The 27300-nt window shown below is 44.2% G+C and overlaps 1 protein-coding gene across 1 annotated transcript; it reads left to right on the top strand.

The window, feature by feature from the left end:
* Positions 1–1363: 1363 nt before the first annotated feature.
* On the top strand, positions 1364–25221 carry LOC121584938 (leucyl-cystinyl aminopeptidase). Its single transcript, XM_041901204.2, has 22 exons — positions 1364–1775; positions 8773–8867; positions 9033–9235; positions 9385–9496; positions 9664–9921; positions 10633–10823; positions 11010–11148; positions 11476–11610; positions 11743–11863; positions 12104–12255; positions 12441–12554; positions 12653–12790; positions 14411–14542; positions 19102–19262; positions 19339–19427; positions 19622–19805; positions 20106–20262; positions 20377–20561; positions 22504–22665; positions 23773–23913; positions 24127–24208; positions 24314–25221. The coding sequence occupies exons 1-22, from the start codon at positions 1754–1756 to the stop codon at positions 24443–24445; spliced, it is 3105 nt and encodes a 1034-aa protein (XP_041757138.1). The 5' UTR covers positions 1364–1753; the 3' UTR covers positions 24446–25221.
* Positions 25222–27300: the final 2079 nt, after the last annotated feature.

The following is a 27300-nucleotide window of genomic DNA, read 5'->3' as shown; positions in this document are numbered from 1 at the left end:
GCGAGTGACACAAAATCTCAATTTAATCCATTTTAAATTCAAGCTGTAACACAATAAAATGTGGAAAAAGTAAAGGGGTTTGAATACTTTCTGAAGGCACTGTACAGCTTTCTCACGCTGCTGAAACAAGCACTTCCTGAAATCACACACACACGCACACACACACGCAAACACACACACACACACACACAAAGACACACACACAACGATTCAGTTCCCTTGGCTCCATTGACCCATAATGATCTTCTTAGCTATTGCACATTTGCAGATGCATACCCATGTAATGTTTCTGAAGTGCTGTGACACACTGAAGTGTTGTCAAGAATCCATATCCACATTGAGTAGCTGTCTGTGGTGACTGACTGACTGTTAGCAATCTATTGATAAAGACAGGGACGTAAGTAGCCAAAGCTCAGTCACATGCTGATTGTGGGCCATGGGGACATCGTCCTACTGCATGTGACTCCTGACCTCCTGAATAGTGTGTTTGTGTGTGTGTGTGTGTGTGTGTGTGTGTGTGTGTGTGTGAGAGAGAGAGAGAGAGAGAGAGAGAGAGAGAGAGAGAGAGAGAGAGAGAGAGAGAGAGACAGACAGACAGACAGACAGACAGACAGACAGACAGGCAGGCAGGCAGGCAGACAGACAGACAGACAGACAGACAGACAGACAGACAGACAGACAGACAGACAGACAGACAGACAGACAGACAGACAGGACGGGCTCATAGTAATGACTGGAATGGAATCATGAAATGGTATTTAACACATCAAACACATGGTTTCCATTTATGCATAGTCACTTTAACTCTACCCACATGTACATATTACCTCAACTACCTCGACTAGCCGGTGCCCCCACACATTGATGCTGCACCGGTACCCCCCTGTATATAGCCTCCCTACTGTTATTTTATTTTACTTCTGCTATTTTTTTCTCAACACTTTTTTGTTGTTGTTTTATTTTACATTTTTATTAAAAAAAATATTGCATTGTTGGTTAAGGGCTGTTGTATTCGGCGCATGTGGCAAATAACATTTAATCATTCAATTTACTCCATTCCAGCCATTATTATGAGCCACACTATGAGAACGTTTTATTTTTCCTGAGAATTGTGAAAGATGTAGCCTACCGATAACAATATGTGTATGAAGAGGATGTTCCCAATCCAGTACAATAAAATATCGTTGACACGCACACGAACAGGTGGTTGCAAGCAGAATTTCCCAATTTCTAGTTTGTTTTCACAGCAAGTGGTGGGGGGGTCTGTCTTTTTCATTACGAGCCACCACTCTTAGCCCCGCCCTGTCACAGCAGAGACCAATAGAATGCCGGTAAATACATGACAGAAAGCTGTCAACAACTGCCTGGACAGGAAGGGAATGGGAAGCTATCATTGAAATGCATGGCGAACAGTTTGTTGACAGGCTATCGTTCGGACGATTGACCATATTAATTAATTTTATTCCGTAAGCTAGTAACTTCACCAACTGTGACTCGTATTTATAGTTCTAATACGACAAAGCATGGAGAGGAAAGTTGTGGCCGCTAGCTAGTGTCAGAAGTTAAATAGCAGCCACGCTAGCTAGCCCACTTAGCCTGTACAGTCACCTGATCTGTAGCTACTGATAGCTAGTAGCATCAGATAGCTAGTCTGTGTGGTGGCGGAGTTTGGCCAGCCGTGGTTCTCTCGCCCTCCAGCGGGGTGTTGTTATCGGTGAAGTGAGGACAGTTCGGCTCGTCCAGATATCTTGTCATGGAGGACCCATTTGACAGTGGTAAGGAATGATTGGCGATGCTCGCGTATCTAACTAACTGCTACCCAGACTTTCTAGCCAGCCACATTCTCTGTAGTAGCTAGCAGTTTAGCTTGTAGTAAGGGGGTTAGCTAATTAGCCGAACGTTTCAAGTCAACAAATGTCAGGCTCTTGATAGCCAGGGAGCAGTTTTGGCAAACGGACTAATCAGCAATATATGCACTTATAATGATGGGTGTTTTATCTGATAGACGCCTGGCCTTTGAGGAACTTCAGCTAAATAGTTGATCTCTGCCCAGGTTCGCCTGAATAAACTGGGAGTCTCTTAGCTAGTTTTTCTAGGTTCTCAGTTTGTCGGTGTGACATTCACTTGGTGACACAAACACATTCCCCAGTCGGGTTGAGGTCAGGGTTGACTTTTGACTCTTGTCAGCTGAGGTGTTATTTATTTAGCTAGCCCATTAAAGGCTAACTAGATACGTATTAACGTTAGCCATCTAAAGAGCAGGAAATGGAAGTCTTATGGCAGCCCAGTTGCAGCTGATAGAAGAGTCTTACTGTTATCTGAGGGAAAATGGGAGCAAAAACTGTTTGATTGAGAAACTGAATTGCGCTGACACCCCATCCTCTTTTTATGTTTATTGGGACATTATTCTTTCCTTATTGTTCAGCCTTGTCCTACACTTTGCGCTACCCAGGAAAGTGAGGAAATCCAACTCAGATTGGCTTACATTTCTGCTATTCAAAGATGCTATATCCTCTTGTTTTAGTTACTCAGGCCAGGCTAGGCCAAACTGTGTGTTAGTGTTATTTACAGTCTGACTGGTGGCTGCTTTAGCTCAGTTAGTTTGTTTATCTGTTGTAAAGGCACATTGAGCTGTTGGAGATTAACCTTGCTCTGTGCAATATTCACACTAGCAACTGCAGGTGACACTCCAGTTGGCCAGAGTTGCCTTTTTTAATTTCCTTTTAACTCACTCAACTGTGTGCTTGGTCAGGCCTGTGCGTTTTGATAGGGCTCCTTTTGTGGGGTGTGTGCTCAATCTGATAAGGACCAGCAGGTTCTTGCTGTACGTTCAGTAGCACTGTACTCCCCTGCTGTAGCGCTCTGCTGTCTGCTTTATAGCTTTAGTACCACAAATAAAGGGCTTCTGTCTGTTCAGATTGGAACACACACACACACACACACTGGTGGTCAATACAATCCATAATAGTAAATGGAAACACTACTTCTCAATAGACACTGCTATGTTTCTCTCGGAGTGCTTTTGCCCAATTGAAACATATTCCAAGTATGTTATTTCATTAGCCTACTTCAATTCAGAATGCACAGGGCATACATGGAAAGCCTAACTGATGGGTGAATCCTGTCCTGGACACTGTGACTGCAGTAGTATGGAACTGAAATACCCAGAGATTATTCCTTGTTCAGCTGACAAAGGTTGTTTTCACTAAAAGGCAGCCCAGAGGAGAGGCCTCTTGTCTGGCCTCATCTGCACTGAGGCCCCAGTTATACCTGGACTATTATGGATTGTATAGACCACCAGAGTGTGTGTGTCTGCCCGGGGTGAGCCTTGTCCCAGCACCACTATGGCCTCGAACTTCAGGTCTGTGTGGCTGTAGCTAAGTCATATAGGCTATAGGGTAAACATTTATGTCTGTGGCTCTGGATCTGTCTTTGTTTGTTTGATAAAAACAGGAAGAGTCTGGTGAGCTGCTGCTGACACATTCAGTTTCATTGCTGCATCAGCTGCAATGTTAGACCTTGCTGCATCAGTCTGAGGTGCTCTCATTGTGGTCTTAGTAACAGTTACCACATTTTTAGCACGGTCTCATTTGACACCATAATACTAGTTCTAACATGGTGTGATGGAAAATGTTATGTTGGTGCTTTTCTATTTATACATTTCTGTGTACTATGTTTGTGCTTTTCTAATAACTGTTTTCTGTGTTAATGCAAGTGACTGATTGAATGCCTGGGAGAAGTCCTCACTGTAGTATCTGCAATTTGGTAGTACGCCCAGACCCTTGTTTTGAGAACGAAATCTCAGTTTCAAGGTCTCAGCTAGGAGAGAAAAAGCCTTGTGAGGTATTGGTCTGCCACATGCATGAACCAGTATTGGTCGGTCACATGAATGATGGCAAACGTTAATGATAAATTAATTATGAATAATGAATAAGCTAAATCATGCAAATATGACTTTCTGTGTAAGTATATAAGAGAACTAACGGGACTGCCCCAGGAGAGCTCCTGACAGACGTTCACTATGGTGCGTCAAGTTTGTTGGAACCTCTCCAGTTACCTGATAATAAACAATGATTCATTTAAGATTGACTTCGAGTGTCCCTGTGTAAGAATTTCCACAACAATTTGGCGTCACGAATATGATGATTGATTCTGCCTGCGGAGCTTTCCAGTGGGGGTCTGCGAGGAAAACCGGTGGCACATTTTATGAAGCGTGAGGGACATTCCCTTCTGACAAAAAGACGACGAGACCCGCCCAGACCAGACCCTTACTGTGAGCTGCCCAGGAGGAGAGACATAATCCGCAAACAATTGAGTGACGGCAACTGATTTCAGTAAGTCAATTTTAAATGAATCTGTATAAAAATAAAAATAAAATCAAGGCGAGTAACGCATAAAAAGGTACCCATAGTCTTATAGAGAGAAGACTATTCACTAGTCTTATGAGAAGTCCAGCACCTGCGGAAAGTACCGTATTGGTCCGAATATAAGACGGCCTTTTTTCCCCTCGAAATAGGTCCAAAAAAGTCGGGTCGTCTTATATTCGGGGTCTAGTATTCAGAGCGCAGTTTCTCTTCTTCGGCGCTCCCTTTAAATGTCAATACACATTCGCGGGCACAGATGGCGCCAAAAATTCGTTCCGGACGGAGGGAAGAGGCGTCCTTAACAACCAGCCCGTTACCGGTGTTTAAAGATGGAAAGACAGGCTGACCATTTAGAGACAAGTGGCTCAAAAGTGGGCCAGGTCAATAAACAACAGCGGAGGAGCTATGATGCCAATTTCAAAATAATGGTTGTCAATAAGGCAGAGTCATCTAACAACTGCCAAGCTGCCAAGACATTCGGGGTCACTGAGTGTAATGTAAGAAGATGGCGAGCAGAAAAACAACGTCTAAAAGATGCTAACAGTCAGCGAAAATCCTTCCGTGGTCCTCAAAGTGGTCGTTTCATTGAGGTTGACCGGAGGGTTTTTGAATATGTCAGGGAAAAAGAAGTGAGGGAATGCCCATTACCAGAGCTGTCATCCAGGTTAAGGCCCTGGAAATCGCCAGAGAGCTCAACATCACTGGATTTAAAGCCAGCCTCGGCTGGTGTCGTAGGATGATGCGGCGTAATGGACTGTCACTTAGACGGAGAACGAAGTTTGGCCTCCGCCTGCCGTCAGACTTCGGAGAGAAGTCTACTGTGTGAATGGATCCTGCATGCATGGGATGCTATTCCCTCACAGAGCATCATCGATGGCTTTAAAAAATGTTGCATCTCAAATGCATTGGACGGCAGCGAGGACGACGTGCTTTGGGAGGAGCCGGTGGAAGCGGAGCAGCTGGGGAGCGATGACAGCGAGAGCGAACACAGCGGGGCAGAGGACGTGTGTGAGGGATAGAGAGACATCGGAGGAGAAGTTTGGCGAATTTTTGTTAAGTTTAGTTAAATGTGTGGCCTGTATTTTCTCTGTTATTTAAAAATGTTGCTTTATTATTGCTTGATATTAATTTTGAATCATACTGTACATAGTTTGCCTTTGTGTTTAATTCACTGTGTTTTTAATATTGTTATTTTAAAATAAAATGAAGTTCTTTGTTCGGCAAATCTAGTCTGCAAATCTGTTTTTCTAAATGTTTGTGTTGAAAAACGGGGGGTCGTCTTATAATCAGGGTCGTCTTATATTCGGACCAATACGGTACCTGTATGTGCGTATGTTCTTCAGCTTTTCTGTAGGAAATGTCTACTTGGTCTGCAGCCACTACAAATAACACAAGGTGTTTTTGAATACTGGGTGTTATTTATATGTATAGGAAGTAGCGGCAAGAGAACCGTTGAAGATGCAAATGATGCATAGCAAGTAAGGACAAGAGAATCGTTGAAGATGCACATGGGTAGTAAGGGAGATTACCGAGTGAGTTTGGGAATAGTAATAAGTTAATGTGAAAGTTGTGTGATTGTGAGATATGACATATTAAGCTGATTGGAATTTGGATAACAAGATTGAAATATGGATAATAAGCTGATTTGAAAATTGGATAAGAGATTGAAAGTTAGCTATAACGTACTGAGTGAATGAGAGCTGTCAGGGGACTAGCTCCAGTGTGAATGTGAGCTGAGTTTTCCAGTTCTGTGTGAGAAGAGTTTTTTCCATCTATAACGTTATCTAGGTGTTCCGTCCACCACCACAGTCTGGGACAACAAATAATAGCACATGGTGTTATTGGACACTGTTGTTTTATATGTATAGGAAGTAGCGGCCTATAGGCATTTCTGAATTGTTTATGTGATCTGGGACCACTGTCTCTGGGAGGCTAGAACCGTTGAAGATACATATGGTGCATACAGTGGGGAGAACAAGTATTTGATACACTGCTGATTTTGCAGGTTTTCCTACTTACAAAGCATGTAGAGGTCTGTAATTTTTATCATAGGTACACTTCAACTGTGAGAGATGGAATCTAAAACAAAAATCCAGAAAATCACATTGTATGATTTTTAAGTAATTAATTTGCATTTTATTGCATGACATAAGTATTTGATCAGCTACCAACCAGTAAGAATTCCGGCTCTCACAGACCTGTTAGTTTTTCTTTAAGAAGCCCTCCTGTTCTCCACTCATTACCTGTATTAACTGCACCTGTTTGAACTCGTTACCTGTATAAAAGACACCTGTCCACACACTCAATCAAACAGACTCCAACCTCTCCACAATGGCCAAGACCAGAGAGCTGTGTAAGGACATCAGGGATAAAATTGTAGACCTGCACAAGGCTGGGATGGGCTACTGGACAATAGGCAAGCAGCTTGGTGAGAAGGCAACAACTGTTGGCGCAATTATTAGAAAATGGAAGAAGTTCAAGATGACGGTCAATCACCGCCTATCGATCTACAGGTTGTGAGCACTGACAGGAGAAGCCATTGAAAGATTTGAGAGGGTAACAGCCCCCGGACACTGATTTCCTCGATATGAAAGATATGCGTACCTCTCGGGCTGCTGTGCTGTGATCGTTGCTGCGGTGAGGAGATGAAAACCTAAAGATTTATAACGTTATAAAGGGATTCTGTATGGAGATATGAAAGAAGAGAATATTATTCCTGAATATGCTGTTAAATAGAACAACTAGTGTGGTCCTCTGTAGCTCAGCTGGTAGAGCATGGCGCTTGTAACGCCAAGGTAGTGGGTTCGATCCCCGGGACCACCCATACACAAAAAATGTATGCACGCATTACTGTAAGTCGCTTTGGATAAAAGCGTCTGCTAAATGGCATATTATTATTTATTATTAAATATCTAAACCCCTCTATGAATAGAACACTAGTCTAAAGGAGGAATTGGTGAAGAAAAGTATACTGGGTTACTAGAGATGATAAAGTAACAATGGAGAAAATATAAATTATAATCATATACAACTTGCACACCCACACGTGGATGTACGTAAGTGGTGTAAAAAGTATTCAGTGCTCCCTTTATGGATCATTTAATAAAGGTAAGGTTAGAGCATTGTACGAGACTTGACTTACCCCTAACCAATACAACTATAAACAATGATTCATTTAAGATTGACTTTGAGTGTCCCTGTGTAAGTATTTCCACGACAATGGCATAATGTCTTTCTGGTCGGTGTAAGTCAGAAGAATCTGGAAAGGTTGCTATGGTTCTTATTTTGATCTGGGTATTATTAAATATTTGCCAGCAGCATACCAACCTGCAACCCACTGCTGGCTAGCCTCTGAAGCTAAGCAGGGTTGGTCCCGGTCAGTCCCTGGATGGGAGACCAGATCCTGCTGGAAGTGTTGTTGGAGACCCAGTAGGAGGCACTCTTTCCTCTGGTCTAAAATAAAATATCCCAATGTCCCAGGGCAGTGATTGGGGACATTGCCCTGTGTAGGGTGCAGTCTTTCAGATGGGACATTAAATGGGTGTCCTGACTCTCTGTGGTCACTAAAGATCCCATGGCAGTTATCGTAAGAGTAGGGGTGTTAACCCTGGTCTCCTGGCTAAATTCCCAATCTGGCCCTCATACCATCATGGCCACCTAATCATCCCCAGTTTCCAATTGGCTCATTGATCCCCCCTCCTCTCCCCTGTAACTATTCCCCAGGTTGTTGCTGTAGATGATAGTGTGTTCTCAGTCAACTTACCTGGTAAAATAAATAAATAATATTCAGCTCCGTATCTAGGCCTATTAATAGGTGCAGGACTCGCTGCAGACCTCAGGACTAGATCTACTACAGGAAGGGATAAACGCCAATGGCTTCAGTTAGCGTTCTCCTATTCACTCAGTCTAGGCAGCTGGGCCCTACCAACACGTATGCATGTTCTCACACAATGGAACACGCACTATAGAAGGTACTAGGTGTATGAGATGGCTTTGTTTAGTGTCGTCATTGGTTATGATGATACTGGCTAGCTATTCACTTACGCGCAACACCCGCTATTCACTGACACAGACTGGGACTTCAGGATACTAGTTGTGTGTGCGCTTTGTTTGGGCCCAGCCCTGAATTCACCCACCATTGAATCAGAACACACATAGGGGCTCAGTCCCTCTGCACGGTTTTATTACAGGAGAAAATGGGACCCTTTACAAAGAGGCACAATGGGACATTTTTTACAGTTTGACTACTGTTGTAATTATTATTGAATTAAATAGTTGACAATTTCTCTGTTTGTCTGAGGAGACACTGGGGAGAATCAATAGAAAGGGAGCTCCACGCACACATGCACATTTTATTGAACGCCTCTGTGTGTGTATTAACCTTTTGTTTGCTTGTGTGTGTAACCAGAGCGGGCATCCCTGCCCAGGCACATGATAGAGAACAGTATGTTTGAGGAGGAACCTGACGTGGTGGACCTGGCCAAAGACTCTACAGCCTTCCCGGTAATTACATACTATACAACACTGACATTAATCCATCCCCTCATCAATATTCCCTTTTCTTCTAACTGTTTATGTTTTTCCAGATTTTCATATCTTGCGTTCTCTCTCTTTTATTTTCTCTCTCTTTCTTCTCCCCTCTCTCTTTTTTCCACCTCCCTCCTCCAGGAGTTCCCAGCGTTGGACCCAGATGAGGTGGTGTACGAGCCCCGTAGCTCCCGTCTCCTGGTGCGAGGTCTGGGAGAAAACGACCTGGACGATGAGGAGGAGGACTATGAGTCATCAGCCCGCTTACTGGGCATGTCCTTCATGAACAGAAGCTCCGCCCGCAGTCCAAGCGCCTCCCCTTACATCAGACAGGCTCCACCCAGGTCCTTTTTTACTTTGAAAATCGCAACAAACTTTATTTAAAGTGCATTTAAATATGACAGACACTTTACAGTAAAATAGAAACAATGAAAGAAACAATACTAAAGATAAATATTTATAGATGAATAAATACTGTTTGTTTTTTGGCCAGGTCGTGTTCCCGCCCCTCGGCTCGTATGCTGGTGGTGGGCGTGTTCATCTTGGTACTGGTCACGTCCATGGCGATGGTTCTCTACTTCCTGCCTGGCTGTACCTTCACTAAGGTAGCTGTGTGTGTGTGTGTTGGAGTGTTGTGTGTGTGTGCTTGCGTTTGTGTGAGTGAAGAGTGTGCGGCTCCTGCATGGGCTTCCACAGCTACGGGAAGTGGCACCAGCCAGTGCCAAAAAGTGTGTGTGTGTGTATTCACTGTGTTGATCCTCACTCTCCCCAGGCTGGCTGTCCTAAGGCTAACTCCTCCACTCCTATGGAGCTGGTCTATCCTAACAGCACCAATGGGGAGCTGTTTCCTTGGAATGAGCTCCGCCTCCCAGCCAGTGTACGGCCTGTAAACTACGACCTTTCCCTGACCCCTAACCTGACTTCCATGACCTTCACCGGCCGCACCATCATCAACATGATTATACAACACGACACCAAGCGCATCGTTCTGCACAGCTCCGAGCTCAATATCATCAAGGCAACCTTTCAGGTAGCCAATGATCAGCTGTAGCATTTCTATTTAATCAGAAATAGTCATATTATCTGGTTAGAGTCCAGGCTCTGTCACAGCCGGCCGCGACCGGGAGACCCATGGGCGGCGCAATATTGGCCTAGCGTCGTCCAGGGTAGGGGAGGGTTTGGCCGGCAGGGATGTTCTTGTCCCATCGCGCACTAGCGACTCCTGTGGCGGGCTGGGCGCAGTGCACGCTTACTCGGTCGCCAGGTGTACGGCGTTTCCTCCGACACATTGGTGCGGCTGGCTTCCGGGTTAAGCGGGCACTGTGTCAAGAAGTAGTGTGGCTCGGTTGGGTTGTGTTTCGGAGGACGCACGACTCTCGACCTTCGCCTCTCCCGCATCCGTACGGGAGTTGCAGCAATGGGACAAGACTGTAACTACCAATTGGATATCACGAAATTGGGGAGAAAAAGGGGGTAAAATACCCCCTCCCCAAAAAAAGACAAATAAAAAGAAATAGTTATATTATTGAAGACTTAAGTCTGTATAGGTTTAGACTTTTAACTTTTATTATTCGTAGGTAACTTCCTTACTTGCAGTGTGAAGAGAGTAAGAGTTGCTTTCCCTGAGGAGATCAATTATGTTTTACTTAGCTTAATTATGTTTCCCTTGCTAAATAATGTTTTTACCTAGTTAGATTATGTTTCACCTTGTTAAATATTGTTTTTACTGTAACCCTTCCAGGTTGGAGAGGGTAAGAGTGTTGAGGTGAAGGTGTTGGAGTATAAGCCATGGCAGCAGATAGCTGTCAGCTTCCCAGAGGATCTGAAGGCAGGCCAGGTGTGTGTGTTAACATTGGACTACGCAGCTAACCTTTCACACACCTATGACGGCTTGTACAACAGCTCCTACAATGACAAGACTGGAGCCAAGAGGTATGTAAAACACTCTAAAAACTATTTACTAAAGTTTGCTCTAAAAATAACAACCTAACTTGCCGTGAATGCAGTGAGACACATTCTTTAACAGTGTGAAAACTTGACAGTGTTTGTTGACATGTAGTAAACTATAAGCCTAGTCCTTGCTATCTGTGACTGTGAGTCATTCTATCCACCCCTCAGGGTCCTAGCTGCCACCCAGTTTGAGCCCCAGGCAGCCAGGAAGGCCTTCCCCTGTTTTGACGAGCCGGCTTTTAAAGCCACCTTCCTGGTCAGGATCACCAGAGAACCTGAATACATCACTCTGTCCAACATGCCCAAGGTACACTGTGTGTGTGTGTGTGTGTGTGTGTGTGTGTGTGTGTGTGTGTGTGTGTGTGTGTGTGTGTGTGTGTGTGTGTGTGTGTGTGTGTGAACATGCCCTCGTGAGTTTGCGTACGCCTGTGTATTTTAAGTTGTTAATATACATCAATACATTACGAAATGTATTGACATCAAGTGATTATTGGAGACGCTTGACATGAAGAATACCAGTGTGTAAACCATCTGTTAATGAAACTGTATGCACTAACTACTGTAAGTCGATCTGGTTAAGAGCGTCTGCTAAATGACTAAAATATAAATGTTATATAACTGTTGTGTTTCCCAGGCTAAGACGACTACATTACCCAGCGGCCTGCTGGAGGATGAGTTTGAGCAGACTAGTGTTAATATGAGCACCTACCTGGTAGCCTTCATCGTAGCCAACTTCACCAGCGTCTCTAGAAACGTCTCCAAAACACTGGTACGTACAGAGTCCCTGTCTCAATCTATTCACACTAGTTCTATGGCCTGCAACACACTAGAATGCAACTCTGTCTAACCCCCCATTTTTGGTTCTATTGTATTTATTCAATTTCTGTGGTGTGTGTTGCAGGTGTCAGTGTACTCTGTGCCAGAGAAGAAGGAACACACACACTATGCTCTGGACACTGCCTCCAGGTTGCTGCAGTTCTACAACACCTTATTTGAAATCGACTACCCTCTGAGAAAACTGGGTGAGAGGAGACACAGAAACACACAGACAGACAGACACTCAGCCCTCACACAATTAACTCAACTGATGAACACCTTTTACATCTAGTATGAATGCCAGAAGATTCTTTTAAAAATGTGCGCGGGAAAAGTATAATGTTTTCAATAATGTGACACAAAATACGCATTGGTATTTACCCCTCCACATTTCTGTCCCTCTCTCTCTCTCTACCCTTCCTCCCGGCTCTCTCCCCCTCCTCCAGACCTGGTTGCCATCCCAGACTTCCTGGCGGGAGCGATGGAGAACTGGGGTCTGATCACCTTCAGAGAGACTAGCCTTTTGGTACGAAACCAGTCCTCTTCTCTCGACAAACAACTCATCGCTAACGTCGTAGCCCACGAACTCGCTCACCAGGTGTGTGTGTGGACGATAACACTGTGATGGAACATATGTGTATGTACCTCATCAGTCGTAATGCTGTGTTGACGTTTGGTTAAGAAGTGCTGTTGTTCTTATGCAGTTGCTTTAACAATGTCTAATGCTCCTATGATACTGTTATAAAGCTGTCGTAACACTGTTCTAATGCTGTTTTGTGTCAGTGGTTTGGGAACCTGGTGACGATGCGTTGGTGGAATGACCTGTGGCTGAACGAAGGCTTCGCCACCTACTGGCAGTACACGTCTCTAATGACAGAGTTCCCACAGCTATACCTAGTAAGTAGTAGCATGTCACACACGCATAAAAGTGCTGTGCAAGGGGTCAATGTAGATTTAAGATGATCGTGGTAGAATGACCTCTCTTCTGTCTCCAGGACAATGTGTTCCTGGAAGAGCGGTTCAAGGCAATGGCCAAAGATTCTCTGAACTCCTCCCACCCAGTCTCAGTATCGGCCCAGGTGACCACACCTGAACAGGTGTCTGAGATGTTTGACTCTATCACCTATGAGAAGGTACAGTCTTCGGCTTTACTTACAACTTAATTGATTAGTAGAGTGAACAATATACAATGAGGGAAAAAAGTATTTGATCCCCTGCTGATTTTGTATGTTTGCCCACTGACAAAGACATGATCAGTCTCATTTTAATGGTAGGTTTATTTGAACAGTGAGAGACAGAATTACAACAAAAAAATCCAGAAAAACGCATGTCAAAAATGTTATAAATTGATTTGCATTTTAATGAGGGAAATAAGTATTTAACCCCTCTGCAAAACATGACTTAGTACTTGGTGGCAAATCCCTTGTTGGCAATCACAGAGGTCAGACGTTTCTTGTAGTTGGCCACCAGGTTTGCACACATCTCAGGAGGGATTTTGTCCCACTCCTCTTTGCAGATCTTCTCCAAGTCATTAAGGTTTCGAGCCTGACGTTTGGCAACTCGAACCTTCAGCTCCCTCCACAGATGTTCTATGGGATTAAGGTCTGGAGACTGGCTAGGCCACTCCAGGACCTTAATGTGCTTCTTCTTGAGCCACTCCTTTGTTGCCTTGGCCGTGTGTTTTGGGTCATTGTCATGCTGGAATACCCATCCACGACCCATTTTCAATGCCCTGGCTGAGGGAAGATTTGACGGTGGATGGCGCCGTCCATTGTCCCTTTGATGCGGTGAAGTTGTCCTGTCCACTTAGCAGAAAAACACCCCCAAAGCATAATGTTTCCACCTCCATGTTTGACGGTGGGGATGGTGTTCTTGGGGTCATAGGCAGCATTCCTCCACCTCCAAACACGGCGAGTTGAGTTGATGCCAAAGAGCTCCATTTTGGTCTCATCTGACCACAACACTTTCACCCTGTTCTCCTCTGAATCATTCAGATGTTCATTGGCAAACTTCAAACGGGCCTGTATATGTGCTTTCTTGTTCTGGGCTGATTCCTCACCGTTCTCATTATCATTGCAACTCCACGAGGTGAGATTGACAGTTTTTTTGTGATTCTTCCATTTGCGAATAATCGCACCAACTGTTGTCACCTTCTCATAAAGCTGCTTTGCAATGGTCTTGTAGCCCATTCCAGCCTTGTGTAGGTCTACAATCTTGTCCCTGACATCCTTGGATAGCTCTTTGGTCTTGGTCATGGTGGAGAGTTTGGAATCTGATTGATTGATTGCTTCTGTGGACATGTGTCTTTTTATACAGGTAACAAACTGAGATTAGTAGCACTCCCTTTAAGAATGTGCTCCTAATCTCAGCTCGTTACCTGTATAAAAGACACCTGGGAGCCAGAAATCTTTCTGATTGAGAGGGGGTCAAATACTTATTTCCCTCATTAAAATGCAAATCAATTTATAACATTTTTGACATGCGTTTTTCTGGATTTTTTAGTTGTTATTCTGTCTCTCACTGTTCAAATAAACCTACCATTAAAATTATAGACTGATCATTTCTTTGTCAGTGGGCAAACGTACAAAATCAGCAGGGGATCAAATACTTTTTTCCCTCACTGTAGAATCCTATGGTCACAGCAGTGATGTGTGTGTGTGTGTGTGTGTGTGTGTGTGTGTGTGTGTGTTGTCTTTGTGTGATCACATCAGTAATGTGTGTGTGTGTGTGTGTGTGTGTGTGTGTGTCTCTAGGGTGCGTCCCTCCTGCTGATGTTGAGCTCCACTCTGCCAGACGGTCAGTTCAGGAAAGGACTCATCAACTACCTGAATAAATACAACGGATCTAACACTGTTACTGATGACCTCTGGAACAGCATCACACAGGTAGGTGTAGTCTGTCTGAGACACCCTGTCTCTTACATTCATCTCTGTTTCCTGATTAGTTATTTTCACGGGTTCTTTATTTTGCGTCTGCAAAATCTGGCGTCACACCCTTCCCCTTTTCACAACATCACCCTGTCTGTGTATTGTGTGGAGGTGTCTTGTCTATTGGATTAGTACTATTGATGGTGATGATGCTCCATCTTTCTCTGGCCCAATGTGATGAGTAGGAATATTAGTAGTAGGGCTGTCCCCGACTAAAATAAATCTTGGTTGACCGAGAGTCGTCTGTTCTTTCAACCAAACGATTGGTAGATATTTTTAAACGTGTATTTTTCCATATACAGTGGGGAGAACAAGTATGATACACTGCCGATTTTGCAGGTTTTCCTACTTACAAAGCATGTAGAGGTCTAATTTTTTATCATAGGTACACTTCAACTGTGAGAGACGGAATCTAAAACAAAAATCCAGAAAATCACATTGTATGATTTTTAAGTAATTAATTAGCATTTTATTGCATGACATAAGTATTTGATACATCAGAAAATCAGAACTTAATATTTGGTACAGAAACCTTTGTTTGCAATTACAGAGATCATACGTTTCCTGTAGGTCTTGACCAGGTTTGCACACACTGCAGAAGGGATTTTGGCCCACTCCTCCATACAGACCTTCTCCAGATCCTTCAGGTTTCGGGGCTGTCGCTGGGCAATACGGACTTTCAGCTCCCTCCAAAGATTTTCTATTGGGTTCAGGTCTGGAGACTGGCTAGGCCACTCCAGGACCTTGAGATGCATCTTACGGAGCCACTGCTTAGTTGCCCTGGCTGTGTGTTTTGAGTCGTTGTCATGCTGGAAGACCCAGCCACGACCCATCTTCAATGCTCTTACTGAGGGAAGGAGGTTGTTGGCCAAGATCTCGCGATACATGGCCCCATCCATCCTCCCCTCAATACGGTGCAGTCATCCTGTCCCCTTTGCAGAAAAGCATCCCCAAAGAATGATGTTTCCACCTCCATGCTTCACGGTTGGGATGGTGTTCTTGGGGTTGTACTCATCCTTCTTCTTCCTCCAAACACAGCGAGTGGAGTTTAGACCAAAAAGCTCTATTTTTGTCTCATCAGACCACATGACCTTCTCCCATTCCTCCTCTGGATCATCCAGATGGTCATTGGCAAACTTCAGACGGGCCTGGACATGCGCGGCTTGAGCAGGGGGACCTTGCGTGCGCTGCAGGATTTTAATCCATGACGGCGTAGTGTTACACTAATGGTTTTCTTTGAGACTGTGGTCCCAGCTCTCTTCAGGTCATTGACCAGGTCCTGCCGTGTAGTTCTGGGCTGATCCCTTACCTTCCTCATGATCATTGATGCCCCACGAGGTGAGCTCTTGCATGGAGCCCCAGACCGAGGGTGATTGACCGTCATCTTGAACTTCTTCCATTTTCTAATAATTGCGCCAACAGTTGTTGCATTCTCACCAAGCTGCTTGCCTATTGTCCTGTAGCCCATCCCAGCCTTGTGCAGGTCTACAATTTTACCCCTGATGTCCTTACACAGCTCTCTGGTCTTGGCCATTGTGGAGAGGTTGGAGTCTGTTTGATTGAGTGTGTGGACAGGTGTCTTTTTTACAGGTAACGAGTTCAAACAGGTGCAGTTAATACAGGTAATGAGTGGAGAACAGGAGGGCTTCTTAAAGAAAAACTAACATGTCTGTGAGAGCTGGAATTCTTACTGGTTGGTAGGTGATCAAATACTTATGTCATGCAATAAAATGCAAATGAATTACTTAAAAATCATACAATGTAATTTTCTGGATTTTTGTCTCTCACAGTTGAAGTGTACCTATGATAAAAATTACAGACCTCTACATGCTTTGTAAGTAGGAAAACCTGCAAAATCGGCAGTGTATCAAATACTTGTTCTCCCCACTGTATATGTAGACTACTGCGCTTGTCTGATGCTTTAAGCACTGCGATTAAAAATTAAGACACAAAGAACTAAAGAGGAAGCCAGAGATCAATAAAGCCTAACCAGAATAAAAATAAACTGCTCCCGATACGACCCTCCTCCTCCCGCTGCCTGCTGCTGCTGGCCTTCGCAGATTCTGCCGTTACGCTACTTATGTTGCCGGTAATAGGCTACACCAGCAGTCGGCAACCTTTTCCATTTGGAGTGCCAAGTTATCGTACCATTTCTACTGATCTGCGTGCCAGTTATATGATTTTCATATGCAAAAATCTATGTAAATGAAAATGATACAAATCTAAAAGTAACTTATATTGCCATTGCCACTATCTACAAATAGCCTACATAAAGCCAACAAATAAAAACATTGCAGCTCGCAGGTAGAAAATATCCTGATAAATATCCTATAAATCACAATGGCTATGCATGGCCTGTCTGCAAGGAACTTGAAACATTGTGTCCGCTATTAACTTGGTCTGGCCCTGAAGCTCGTGCTAGCAAACTTGCAACATTGTATAAAATATTCTGGGCCCTCAGTGCCAGTGAGCTCCAGACAGACAGCCACAGCTGTAGGCTATTTTTGCAAGGGATAAGAAGGGATAAGAAGTAATCAGGTAGGCTTTTTTTTATGACATTTCCACCGGATCAAAGCATGATTTTTTTTTTTTACGCCTTTCATGCTAAGTGGTTATCGAAAGGGAGAGAGCTGGGAAGATTTTTCAAATAGGCTACGTTGAGGAACTATTGTCATTCTCAATGGATGTAAAAACAGACTTTGTTTACTTGCTGTAAAAAAAAATATTTGAGAGGCTCCACAGTGATGGTGAGTTAAGACAATCAGAAATAGTATCAGATCCCCAACTGGGCACATTTATAAGCCCATGTTTGCGCGTAGGCCCGGTAGCCTAGACCTACTTCTTCTATGTGTAGTCAGGTGCGTGTCCATACTCAAGATTGACAGGAGCGCTCCATACAAAAGACAATTAATAAATTGACAACTCGTAAATGGAATGAAATAAACCAAAACTGTGTAGCCCAGGTTGTGTGCTTTACAAACGTGTCCACTCCTACAATGCCAACGGTAAGACTGTAATAATAATATATTGAATGCATTAACAGAAATTACTGTAACCAAACAAACATTGTAGATTCAAAATTATGGTAATTAAGGATAAATGTACTACTGGTGATACTGGTGTGCCTCCGCAATGGATTAGTCCACTCAGAGAGGCGTGAATCAGACAGTCTTGTGTGTCATATATATATATATATATATATATATATTTTTATATACACTACATGTATGTGGACACCTGCTCATCGAACATCTCATTCCAAAATCATGGGCATTAATATGGAGTTGGTCCCCCCTTTGCTGCTATAACAGCCTCCGCTGTTCTGGGAAGGGTTTCCAATAGATGTTGGAACATTGCTGCGGGGACTTGCTTCCTGAGGCCAAGGCACTGATGTTGGGTGATTAGGCCTGGCTCACAGTCGGCGTTCCAATTCATCCCAAAGGTGTTCGATGGGGTTGAGGTTAGGGCTCTGTGCAGCCCAGTCAAGTTCTTCCACACCGATCACCGATCTCGACAAACCATTTCTGTATGGACCTCGCTTTGTACACGGTGGCATTGTCATGCTGAAACAGGAAAGGGCCTTGCCCAAACTGTTGCCACAAATTTGGAAGCACTAGAATGTCATTGTATGCTGTAGTATTAAGATTTCCCTTCACTGGAACTAAGGGGCCTAGTCCGAACCATGAAAAATAGCCCCAGACCATTATTCCTCCTCCACCAAAATTTGCGGTTGGCACTATGTATTCGGGCAGGTAGCGTTCTCCTGGCACCTGCCAAACCCAAAACCATCATTCCAGAGAACGCATTTCCACTGCTCCAGAGTCCAATGGAGGCGAGCTTTACACCACTCCAGCCGATGCTTGGCATTGCACATGGTGATTTTAGGCTTGTGTGCGGCTGCTCGGCCATGGAAACCCATCTCATGAAGCTCCCGATGAACAGTTATTGTGCTGACATTGCTTCCAGAGGCAGTTTGGAACTCGGTAGTGAGTGTTGCAACCGAAGACAGACGATTTTTATGCGCTTCAGCACTCGGCGGTCCCGTTCTGTGAGCTTGTGTGGCTTACCACTTCGCGGCTGAGCCGTTGTTGTTCCTAGATGTTTCCACTTCACAATAACAGCACTTCCAGTTGACCGGGGCAGCTCTAGCAGGGCAGAAATTTGACGAATTGACTTGTTGGAAAGGTGGCATCCTATGACGGTGCTGCGTTGAAAGTCACTAAGCTCTTCAGTAAGGCCATTCTACTGCCAATGTTTGTCTATGGAGATTGCATGACTGTGTGCTCAATTTTTATACACCTGTCAGCAACGGGTTTAGCTGAAATCCACAAATTTGAAGGGGTGTCCACATACTTTTGTATATATAGTGTATTTGCCACTGCTCAACTAAAAAAATCTCGATCGTCCAACAGCCTATTGACCAAACAATCGACCAGTTGATGAAATGGTGTCAGCCCTAATTAGTAGACGTATTTGTTAAATGTATCATTGATGATTATTGGTTCTGGATGTGCCAGGCCCAAGTGCTTCCCCAGCAGGAGAGTGTGTCAGACATGATGAGAACATGGACGCTGCAGAAAGGCTTCCCATTGGTCACCGTCAGCCGCAAGGGTGGTGAGGTGACCCTCACACAGGAACCCTTCTTGCTCTCCGCAGACAACGCCACATACACCTCCAGGTGAGATGCACGCACGTACGCACGCACACGAGCACACACACAAACAAACACACCAACCTTTTTTTTGTGTCCTCAGCCTGTGGCACATCCCAGTGACGTACGTGAATGACAGCTGTAGCTCCGCCCCTTCCTGCAGACAGATGTTCACTCTGAGGAATAAGACCGGTATAACACAGACAACGTCTGTACATTCAGCTGGGTAGCTGTCTGTTAGTTTGATTGTTTTGCATTGTCTAGTTCATTTGTCAGGCTTGTGATACATTTATAGTAGGTAGTGATTTTTTGGCCTGCTGGTTGTATGCTCTGAGGTAAGAGCATGATCATGTGTTTGAGTGCATTGTTCTGTGTTTCCCTCTTAGCGACTCTGAAGGTGTCAGAGAGTGTTAAGTGGCTGAAGTTGAACTACATGAACACAGGCTTCTATATAGTTCACTATGGAGACGAGGGCTGGGCAGCTCTCATAGACGCTCTAAAGACTGACGTCAACACACTCACACCCCACGACCGCGCTTCGCTCATACACAACATCTTCTCCCTGTCCAGGTCAGTGTTTGTGTTTGTACTGTGGCATGGTACTCAATGGACGGGATTTCATTATATTTTTTTAAGTGGCCGTTGCTGTAGAAAAATAATGTGTTCTCAGTCAACCTACCTGGTAAAATAAGGGGTCTTAAATAGATTAATTGGAGGCCTGTCTTAATACTCTGCCTGAACTTGTACGATTACTTGAACATGTCTATATGTTAGATGTTTTGGATGCTCAACTGAACAGACAACGGACACAAATAGACTAAATTGATTAGGATCTGTTATCTATTCATTTTCTTCTCTTCCTGTCATCAGGCTGGGTCATGTGTCCTTCCGTCAGGTTCTCAGTCTGTTGGACTATACTACCAATGAGACTGAGACTGCTCCTCTGACAGAGGCCCTATCACAGCTCAGCTCTGTCTACAGACTACTGGACAAGAGACAGGAGCTAGGACTGGTGGCCCGCATGAAGGTACACACACACACACACACACTCTAGATTGTCAGGTACCTTGTTCTGGGGCCTAGTCCCACCAGTTGGGACAAACTGACTGTGCTAACCTTCTCTTTGTAATGTGTGTTCCAGGCCTACATCTTGGGTCATTTTGGCCCTCTGATGGACAGTCAGGACTGGGGAGAGCAGGAGAGTGTCTCCAGTCAGGAGCTGAGGTCAGCCTTGCTAGAGATGGCATGTAGTCTTGGACGGCAGAACTGTACTGACCAGGCCACGGCCCTCTACAAACAGTGGACCAACTCAAACCAAACCAATCGGTACACACAGGGACTGACTGAAAATTGTTCAAACAATGGAGTAAAACAGGATAATATTTTGGGTTCTGATGGGGTAGGACAGTTGAACTACGCTCATGAGGCATTTATAAGTTACAGTGGGGAAAAAAAGTATTTAGTCAGCCACCAATTGTGCAAGTTCTCCCACTTAAAAAGATGAGAGAGGCCTGTAATTTTCATCATAGGTATATGTCAACTATGACAGACAAAATGAGAAAAAAAAATCCAGAAAATCACATTGTAGGATTTTTAATGAATTTATTTGCAAATTATGGTGGAAAATAAGTATTTGGTCAATAACAAAAGTTTCTCAATACTTTGTTATATACCCTTTGTTGGCAATGACACAGGTCAAACGTTTTCTGTAAGTCTTCACAAGGTTTTCACACACTGTTGCTGGTATTTTGGCCCATTCCTCCATGCAGATCTCCTCTAGAGCAGTGATGTTTTGGGGCTGTCGCTGGGCAACACAGACTTTCAACTCCCTCCAAAGATTTTCTATGGGGTTGAGATCAGGAGACTGGCTAAGCCACTCCAGGACCTTGAAATGCTTCTTACGAAGCCACTCCTTCATTGCCCGGGCGGTGTGTTTGGGATCATTGTCATGCTGAAAGACCCAGCCACGTTTCATCTTCATTGCCCTTGCTGATGGAAGGAGGTTTTAACTCAAAATCTCACGATACATGGCCCCATTCATTCGTTCCTCTACACGGATCAGTCGTCCTGGTCCCTTTGCAGAAAAACAGCCCCAAAGCATGATGTTTCCACCCCCATACTTCACAGTAGGTATGGTGTTCTTTGGATGCAACTCAGCATTCTTTGTCCTCCAAACACGACGAGTTGAGTTTTTACCAAAAAGTTCTATTTTGGTTTCATCTGACCATATGACATTCTCCCAATCCTCTTCTGGATCATCCAAATGCACTCTAGCAAACTTCAGACAGGCCTGGACATGTACTGGCTTAAGCAGGCGGACACGTCTTGCACTGCAGGATTTGAGTCCCTGGCGGCGTAGTGTGTTACTGATGGTAGGCTTTGTTACTTTGGTCCCAGCTCTCTGCAGGTCATTCACTAGGTCCCCCCGTGTGGTTCTGGGATTTTTGCTCACCGTTCTTGTGATCATTTTGACCCTACGGGGTGAGATCTTGCGTGGAGCCCCAGATCGAGGGAGATTATCAGTGGTCTTGTTTGTCTTCCATTTCCTAATAATTGCTCCCACAGTTGATTTCTTCAAACCAAGCTGCTTACCTATTGCAGATTCAGTCTTCCCAGCCTGGTGCAGGTCTACAATTTTGTTTCTGGTGTCCTTTGTCAGCTCTTTGGTCTTGGCCATAGTGGAGTTTGGAGTGTGACTGTTTGAGGTTGTGGACAGGTGTCTTTTATACTGATAACAAGTTCAAACAGATGCCATTAATACAGGTAACGAGTGGAGGACAGAGGAGCCTCTTAAAGAAGAAGTTACAGGTCTGTGAGAGCCAGAAATCTTGCTTGTTTGTAGGTGACCAAATACTTATTTTCCACCATAATTTGCAAATAAATTCATAAAAAATCCTACAATGTGATTTTCTGGATTTTTTTTCCTCAATTTGTCTTTCATAGTTGACGTGTACCTATGATGAAAATTACAGGCCTCTCTCATCTTTTTAAGTGGGAGAAGTTGCACAAATAGTGGCTGACTAAATACTTTTTTTCCCCACTGTATATTCTTCAATAATCAATGGGCATATATAATTAATATAGAAGTTCAAAAATGGATGTGTCTATCGTAGATTGCCCCTTTATGGATATAAACAAGGCTTGCTCATTTAAAAAATATATACTTTTTGATATTTTGGCCGCCATTGTCTTCATCAGAAATGAGTAAAGCTAGTGATCTGTTCTATAGTGATCTTATGGTGATCTAGTGATGTGTTGTCTCTTCCAGCATCCCAGGTGATCTTCAGAGAGTGGTGTTCTCTGTAGCAGCCCTGTCTGACTCTGGTTGGCTGTCTCTGCTGGACACCTACAAACACACCATTGACGACTCTGAGAAACGCAAGATACTGCAGGCCCTCGCCTCCACACAGGACCCACGACGCATCGTATGGTGAGGGAGACCGTGTGTGTGTGTGGGGGGGAGGGGACCATTGGTAGAGGTCTTCACGGATCCACCTGTACCCGAATGGGTCGGATCTGATATGATTGTCTCAGGTATGTGTACTTTTAACTGACCTGTCCGGAAGAGCCCATACAGATCCTAACACGACTGCTGCAGTAGAGAGAGAGAGACATTTTATCATTTATGCTGCTGCTCTTTGCTTTTCACAAGAGTGGCGCATGTAGCTTGTTGTTGGCCAATCATGTCATCAAATCGGCAATAGGCTACAGTCAGAGCCTCCGTGTGGGGCAAAAGTTAGGAGATATGTAATCAATGGAAGATGGAATTAAAATGATGGCATGGAAAGTTAAAGGAGAAGGATGAGCTACAACAACCAAGAGCCAACAGGTAGGCTGCTACTTTATATTCTGAATGGAGTTGTTGTTGTTTGTAACTGTGTAGGACGAGAACGCGCATGCAGCTTCAATTAGCCTAGATGGCTAGTTAACTAGCTTCTCCTGGTTTGATGCAGGACAGGTACTACGTAATCATATTAGATTATAAATAACCTAGCTACAGTATGGCAGCTATTAGTCTACTATAGCACGAGTCGGCTTGGTTGGTTGATGTCTCACCCTCCCTCCTCCCTGTTCCCTGTGTCACTCGCACAGCACGGCCCCTGCTAGAGCGTCACCTCTCTCTACCTCCTGTCCATCGCGCTTTATCACCTCCGGTTAATAAAGTAGCTTAAAAATTGACTTTTCTGCTGCTTCCCACATTCGGATCGGATCGGACCGGGTCTGGATCCGACCAGGTCTATATGGAACAGGTCTAGTTGTCCTCGGGTCCGTTCGGAACGTGTCTCTAGATTTAAAACAATAATTCATGCATATTGGGTCCGGATGGGAATGCTCCAGGTCCATTTCGGAACGAAAGGGTACTTTATCAATCAATATACAGACAATTAACTGGCCAACTAAACCTCTACCCAGAGGTTGTGCGGAGAGTCGTGCTGTAATTAAGCTGTACTCAAGCTGTGCTAAAGCTGTGCCCAGATATGTTTGTAGCAGCCTGTGGTGTGTGTCTCTGCAACACTCTAAAAACTTCCTCCTCCAGGATTCTGAGTGAGGGGCTCGAGGGAGGGATTATCCATACACAGGAGCTGCCATTGGTCATCAGCACTGTGAGCGACCGCTTCGCTGGCCACTTGTTCGTCTGGGACTTTGTCAAAGAGAGCTGGGACAGGATCATAGAGAAGTGAGTGCCTCTAAAGAATAAGATGAATTATAAGTTTACATACTTACATCGTCAACATACAGAAAAATGGACACAAAAACAATACAGTCTCCCGATCAGAATCTATGGGCCTGTTTTGATTGCATGATGTGGAGATGTGGCCTGTTTGGATTGGCTGTTGTGGAGATGTGGCCTGTTTTGATTGGCTGTATCTGTGTGTGTGTGTGTGTGTAGGTTTCCAGTGGGGTCCTATCCCATCCAGAGCATCATCAAGTCCACCACCTCCCAGTTCTCCACTCAGACACACCTGGAGGAGGTGAGCTTACACCTCAGAACCATGCCGACTGTATATCATGTGTCTGTGTATCAGATGCGTAGTGTGTGTATGTGTCCTCTTCTCTCATGTCAACTGTCTGTGTAGGTCCAGGGTTTCTTCTCCAGACTGAAGGAGCGGGGGTCTCAGATGTGTAGTGTCCAGGAGGCTTTAGAGACCATCAGACTGAACCAGCACTGGATGGACAGGAACCTCGCAACACTCAGACAATGGCTCTAACAAGGCCGCTTGGCAACTGTCGCCCCCGGCAACCCGCTCTGGGGACCGTGTTGGCATGGCAACAGCAATGTTTGCACTATCGTAGGGCTTGTCTCAAATGACCTCCTATTCCCCTTTTGTTACTTTTTTTTCAACTACTTTTCGCTAGGGATGGGCACGGTTAAACCAATATCCGGATATACGGACAGATGATAGTATTCGATTACTTGAGTGTTCATTTTTAGAAGAATCAAAATTGGAGGCCTATTTTAGCAATGGAAAAAGCTTTGTCTAAAATAAATTATGCAAGGCAACAGTAAACATGTTGTCCCCCACAAATGATGCATCATTCTAAATGGCGGAAAATCCATCATGGCTGACCTTATGGGTCCCTGAGGCAAATGTGTTCGTTTTGAGAAGAGGAACCTCTGTACCGAATGTCATGGGATTTTTTAGGTCAAACGGGGTGAGGGGCGTGACCTTTCAATGTTTGCATTTTCAATCTCTTGTTATAGCGCCACCATCTGGCCAATCAGTGTAATTTTGTAAATGCTGGATCTCTATGGCAATACGCATTATTCACCCAAGTTTCTTCAATCGGGCCAGTGCTATCTGAAATATTGCACGTAACGAACGTACGTACGACAGATCCACAGTCCCCTCTCCAATTTCATCGTGGGGGACAATTATCCTTGGGACATTTTTACCTACAAGGATATATAGGTAACTGCCAAAATATAGGACACACCAATATAGTGTCTTAATAGGGCGTTGGGCCACCACGAGCCGCCAGAACAGCTTCAATGCACATTGGCGTAGATTCTACAAGTGTCTGGAACTCTATTGGAGGGATGCGACACCATTCTTCCATGAGAAATTCTATAATTTGGTATTTTGTTGATGGTGGTGGAAAACGCTGTCTCAAGCGCTGCTCCAGAAACTCCCATAAGTGTTCAAATGGGTTGAGAACGGGTGACTGAGACCCACCCACACCCTTTAAATCCCCTATGCTCCTTTGAGACCCCTCTTTCAAAGGAATAGATCTCTTCTAGCCATGGTTGCCAAAATAATGGGCAACTGGGCATTTCTATACATGACCCTAAGCATGATGGGATGTTAATTGCTTAATTAACTCAGGAACCACACCTGTGTGGAAGCACCTGCTTTTAATATACTTTGTATCCCTCATTTACTCAAGTGTTTTCTGTATGTTGGCAGTTACCTGTACCATGACATTTGAAATTCTTATTTTAATAAAACAAACTTTTGAATGTAGCTAGTTTTTATAACGGTGTGTTGAGCTGCTGCGCATTTAGCCCTCCATGCTGCCCTGACATCAGTATGCTATTTTCCCCACTTCAAATAGCAATTACAGGCACTCATCTGAGTTTCCACAATACCCGACAGATCATTGCAAAACACTCACCAGAAAACCTTTTTGTAACAGAATCAGTTCTATCTTGGTGAAAATCTGACTTCTCTTTCGCTGTTGCTGTTAGCCAAACTACCAGAGAAAAGCAGAATGTCCGCTGTTTACATCTGCCATGTGCATTTACATCATTCTAATTGGTAGACAGTCAATATCCGGATATCCGAAAAAGTATCATGATATTATTTGAATAGTAAAATAATTTAAAATGCCCATCCCTACTTTTCGCAATGATCAGAAGTAGTGCACTATACTGTATGGGGAACATGGTGTTATTTTAGGCTTGTCCTATGTGTTGTAGTATCTAGCTCAGGGTGTCTCTTTTAGATTGTGTGTCTGACCCCGCATCAGTTTAACTTCAACTCCTCTCTCTTTCTCTATGCTGTCGAGCAAACTTCACCTACAGCTTTCACCACAAAACCATGCGTGGATACAGCAGCCGTCTCTCTTTCAAACTCGACGTGCTTCACATTGTATGGAGGTAACTCACCCCTTCCACCACCACATAGTGTATATGTAGCATCCACCTGAGAAATAAGGAAAGGGAATACAGGAAGAGAACATGCTGTTTGTCATGAACGCTGGTCACATGTCATCAGTATGCGTCACCTGCGAAACTCATGGTGCAATGACTAACTGCTCTCTCAGGCCCTGGCCCTGACACCAACCTCCACATGACTGTCCTACTGTCTGGGAGCAGTGGGGAGATGGGAGAATGTCTGTTGGGCTACAGAGCTGACACACAATGCAAAGGGGTTAGGTGACAGTGTAGACAGCAGGCTACCCAGGCTTCAGCCAGAACATGTACAGCTACAAGTTACATGTTGAAGGAAAATGAAAATACCTTCTCACTGTTTAGATGCTCCCAATGTTCCACTGTACATTTCCACCACTGTAGGTCTTTTATTTAGACCTCAAGAAGTATTGGTCGGATAGTAGAAACGTTGCTGAGACGTTGTTTGATTAATCTTGAAGCATCTAACCCCCCCCAGCACTCCCTGTGAGCACTTATTCTGTTGATGTAACTTTCATTGTTACACTTTGACAGTTAAAGGAAAACTCCATCCAAAAACGACCTTTTGGTATTTATTTCATTAGTCCATTGTTGATATAGTCCCAAAACCGCTTTTCCACTTTTCCTTTGCGTAAGGGCAATCTGTGTACAGAATATTTCACTCTCACAATGCTTGTAAAGATGTCATTATTACTACTCCTATCTCTAGCTTTCTTTTTGCTCGTCCTATTTTGTGTGTGCAGATCTTTCACTTATTTTTTAAAGTTTGGTTTCTGTTGTGTATATAGTGTGTATTGTGTGACGCCACAGACCTAAGAGTCCCGGTCAAATGCTTTTAATGGTTTTGTTTTTACTAAACAACGATGTGTACTGATTAATGTTGGATCACTTCAATGCCTCATGGTCGTATATGGCAGGGTGAACGTGCCCTAG

Source organism: Coregonus clupeaformis, chromosome 16 (genome assembly GCF_020615455.1).
Source record: "Coregonus clupeaformis isolate EN_2021a chromosome 16, ASM2061545v1, whole genome shotgun sequence".
In the NCBI taxonomy this organism is placed as follows: Eukaryota; Metazoa; Chordata; class Actinopteri; order Salmoniformes; family Salmonidae; genus Coregonus; species Coregonus clupeaformis.
Note: the sequence above shows the minus strand (reverse complement) of the source record. Positions and strands in the feature narration are given on the sequence as shown.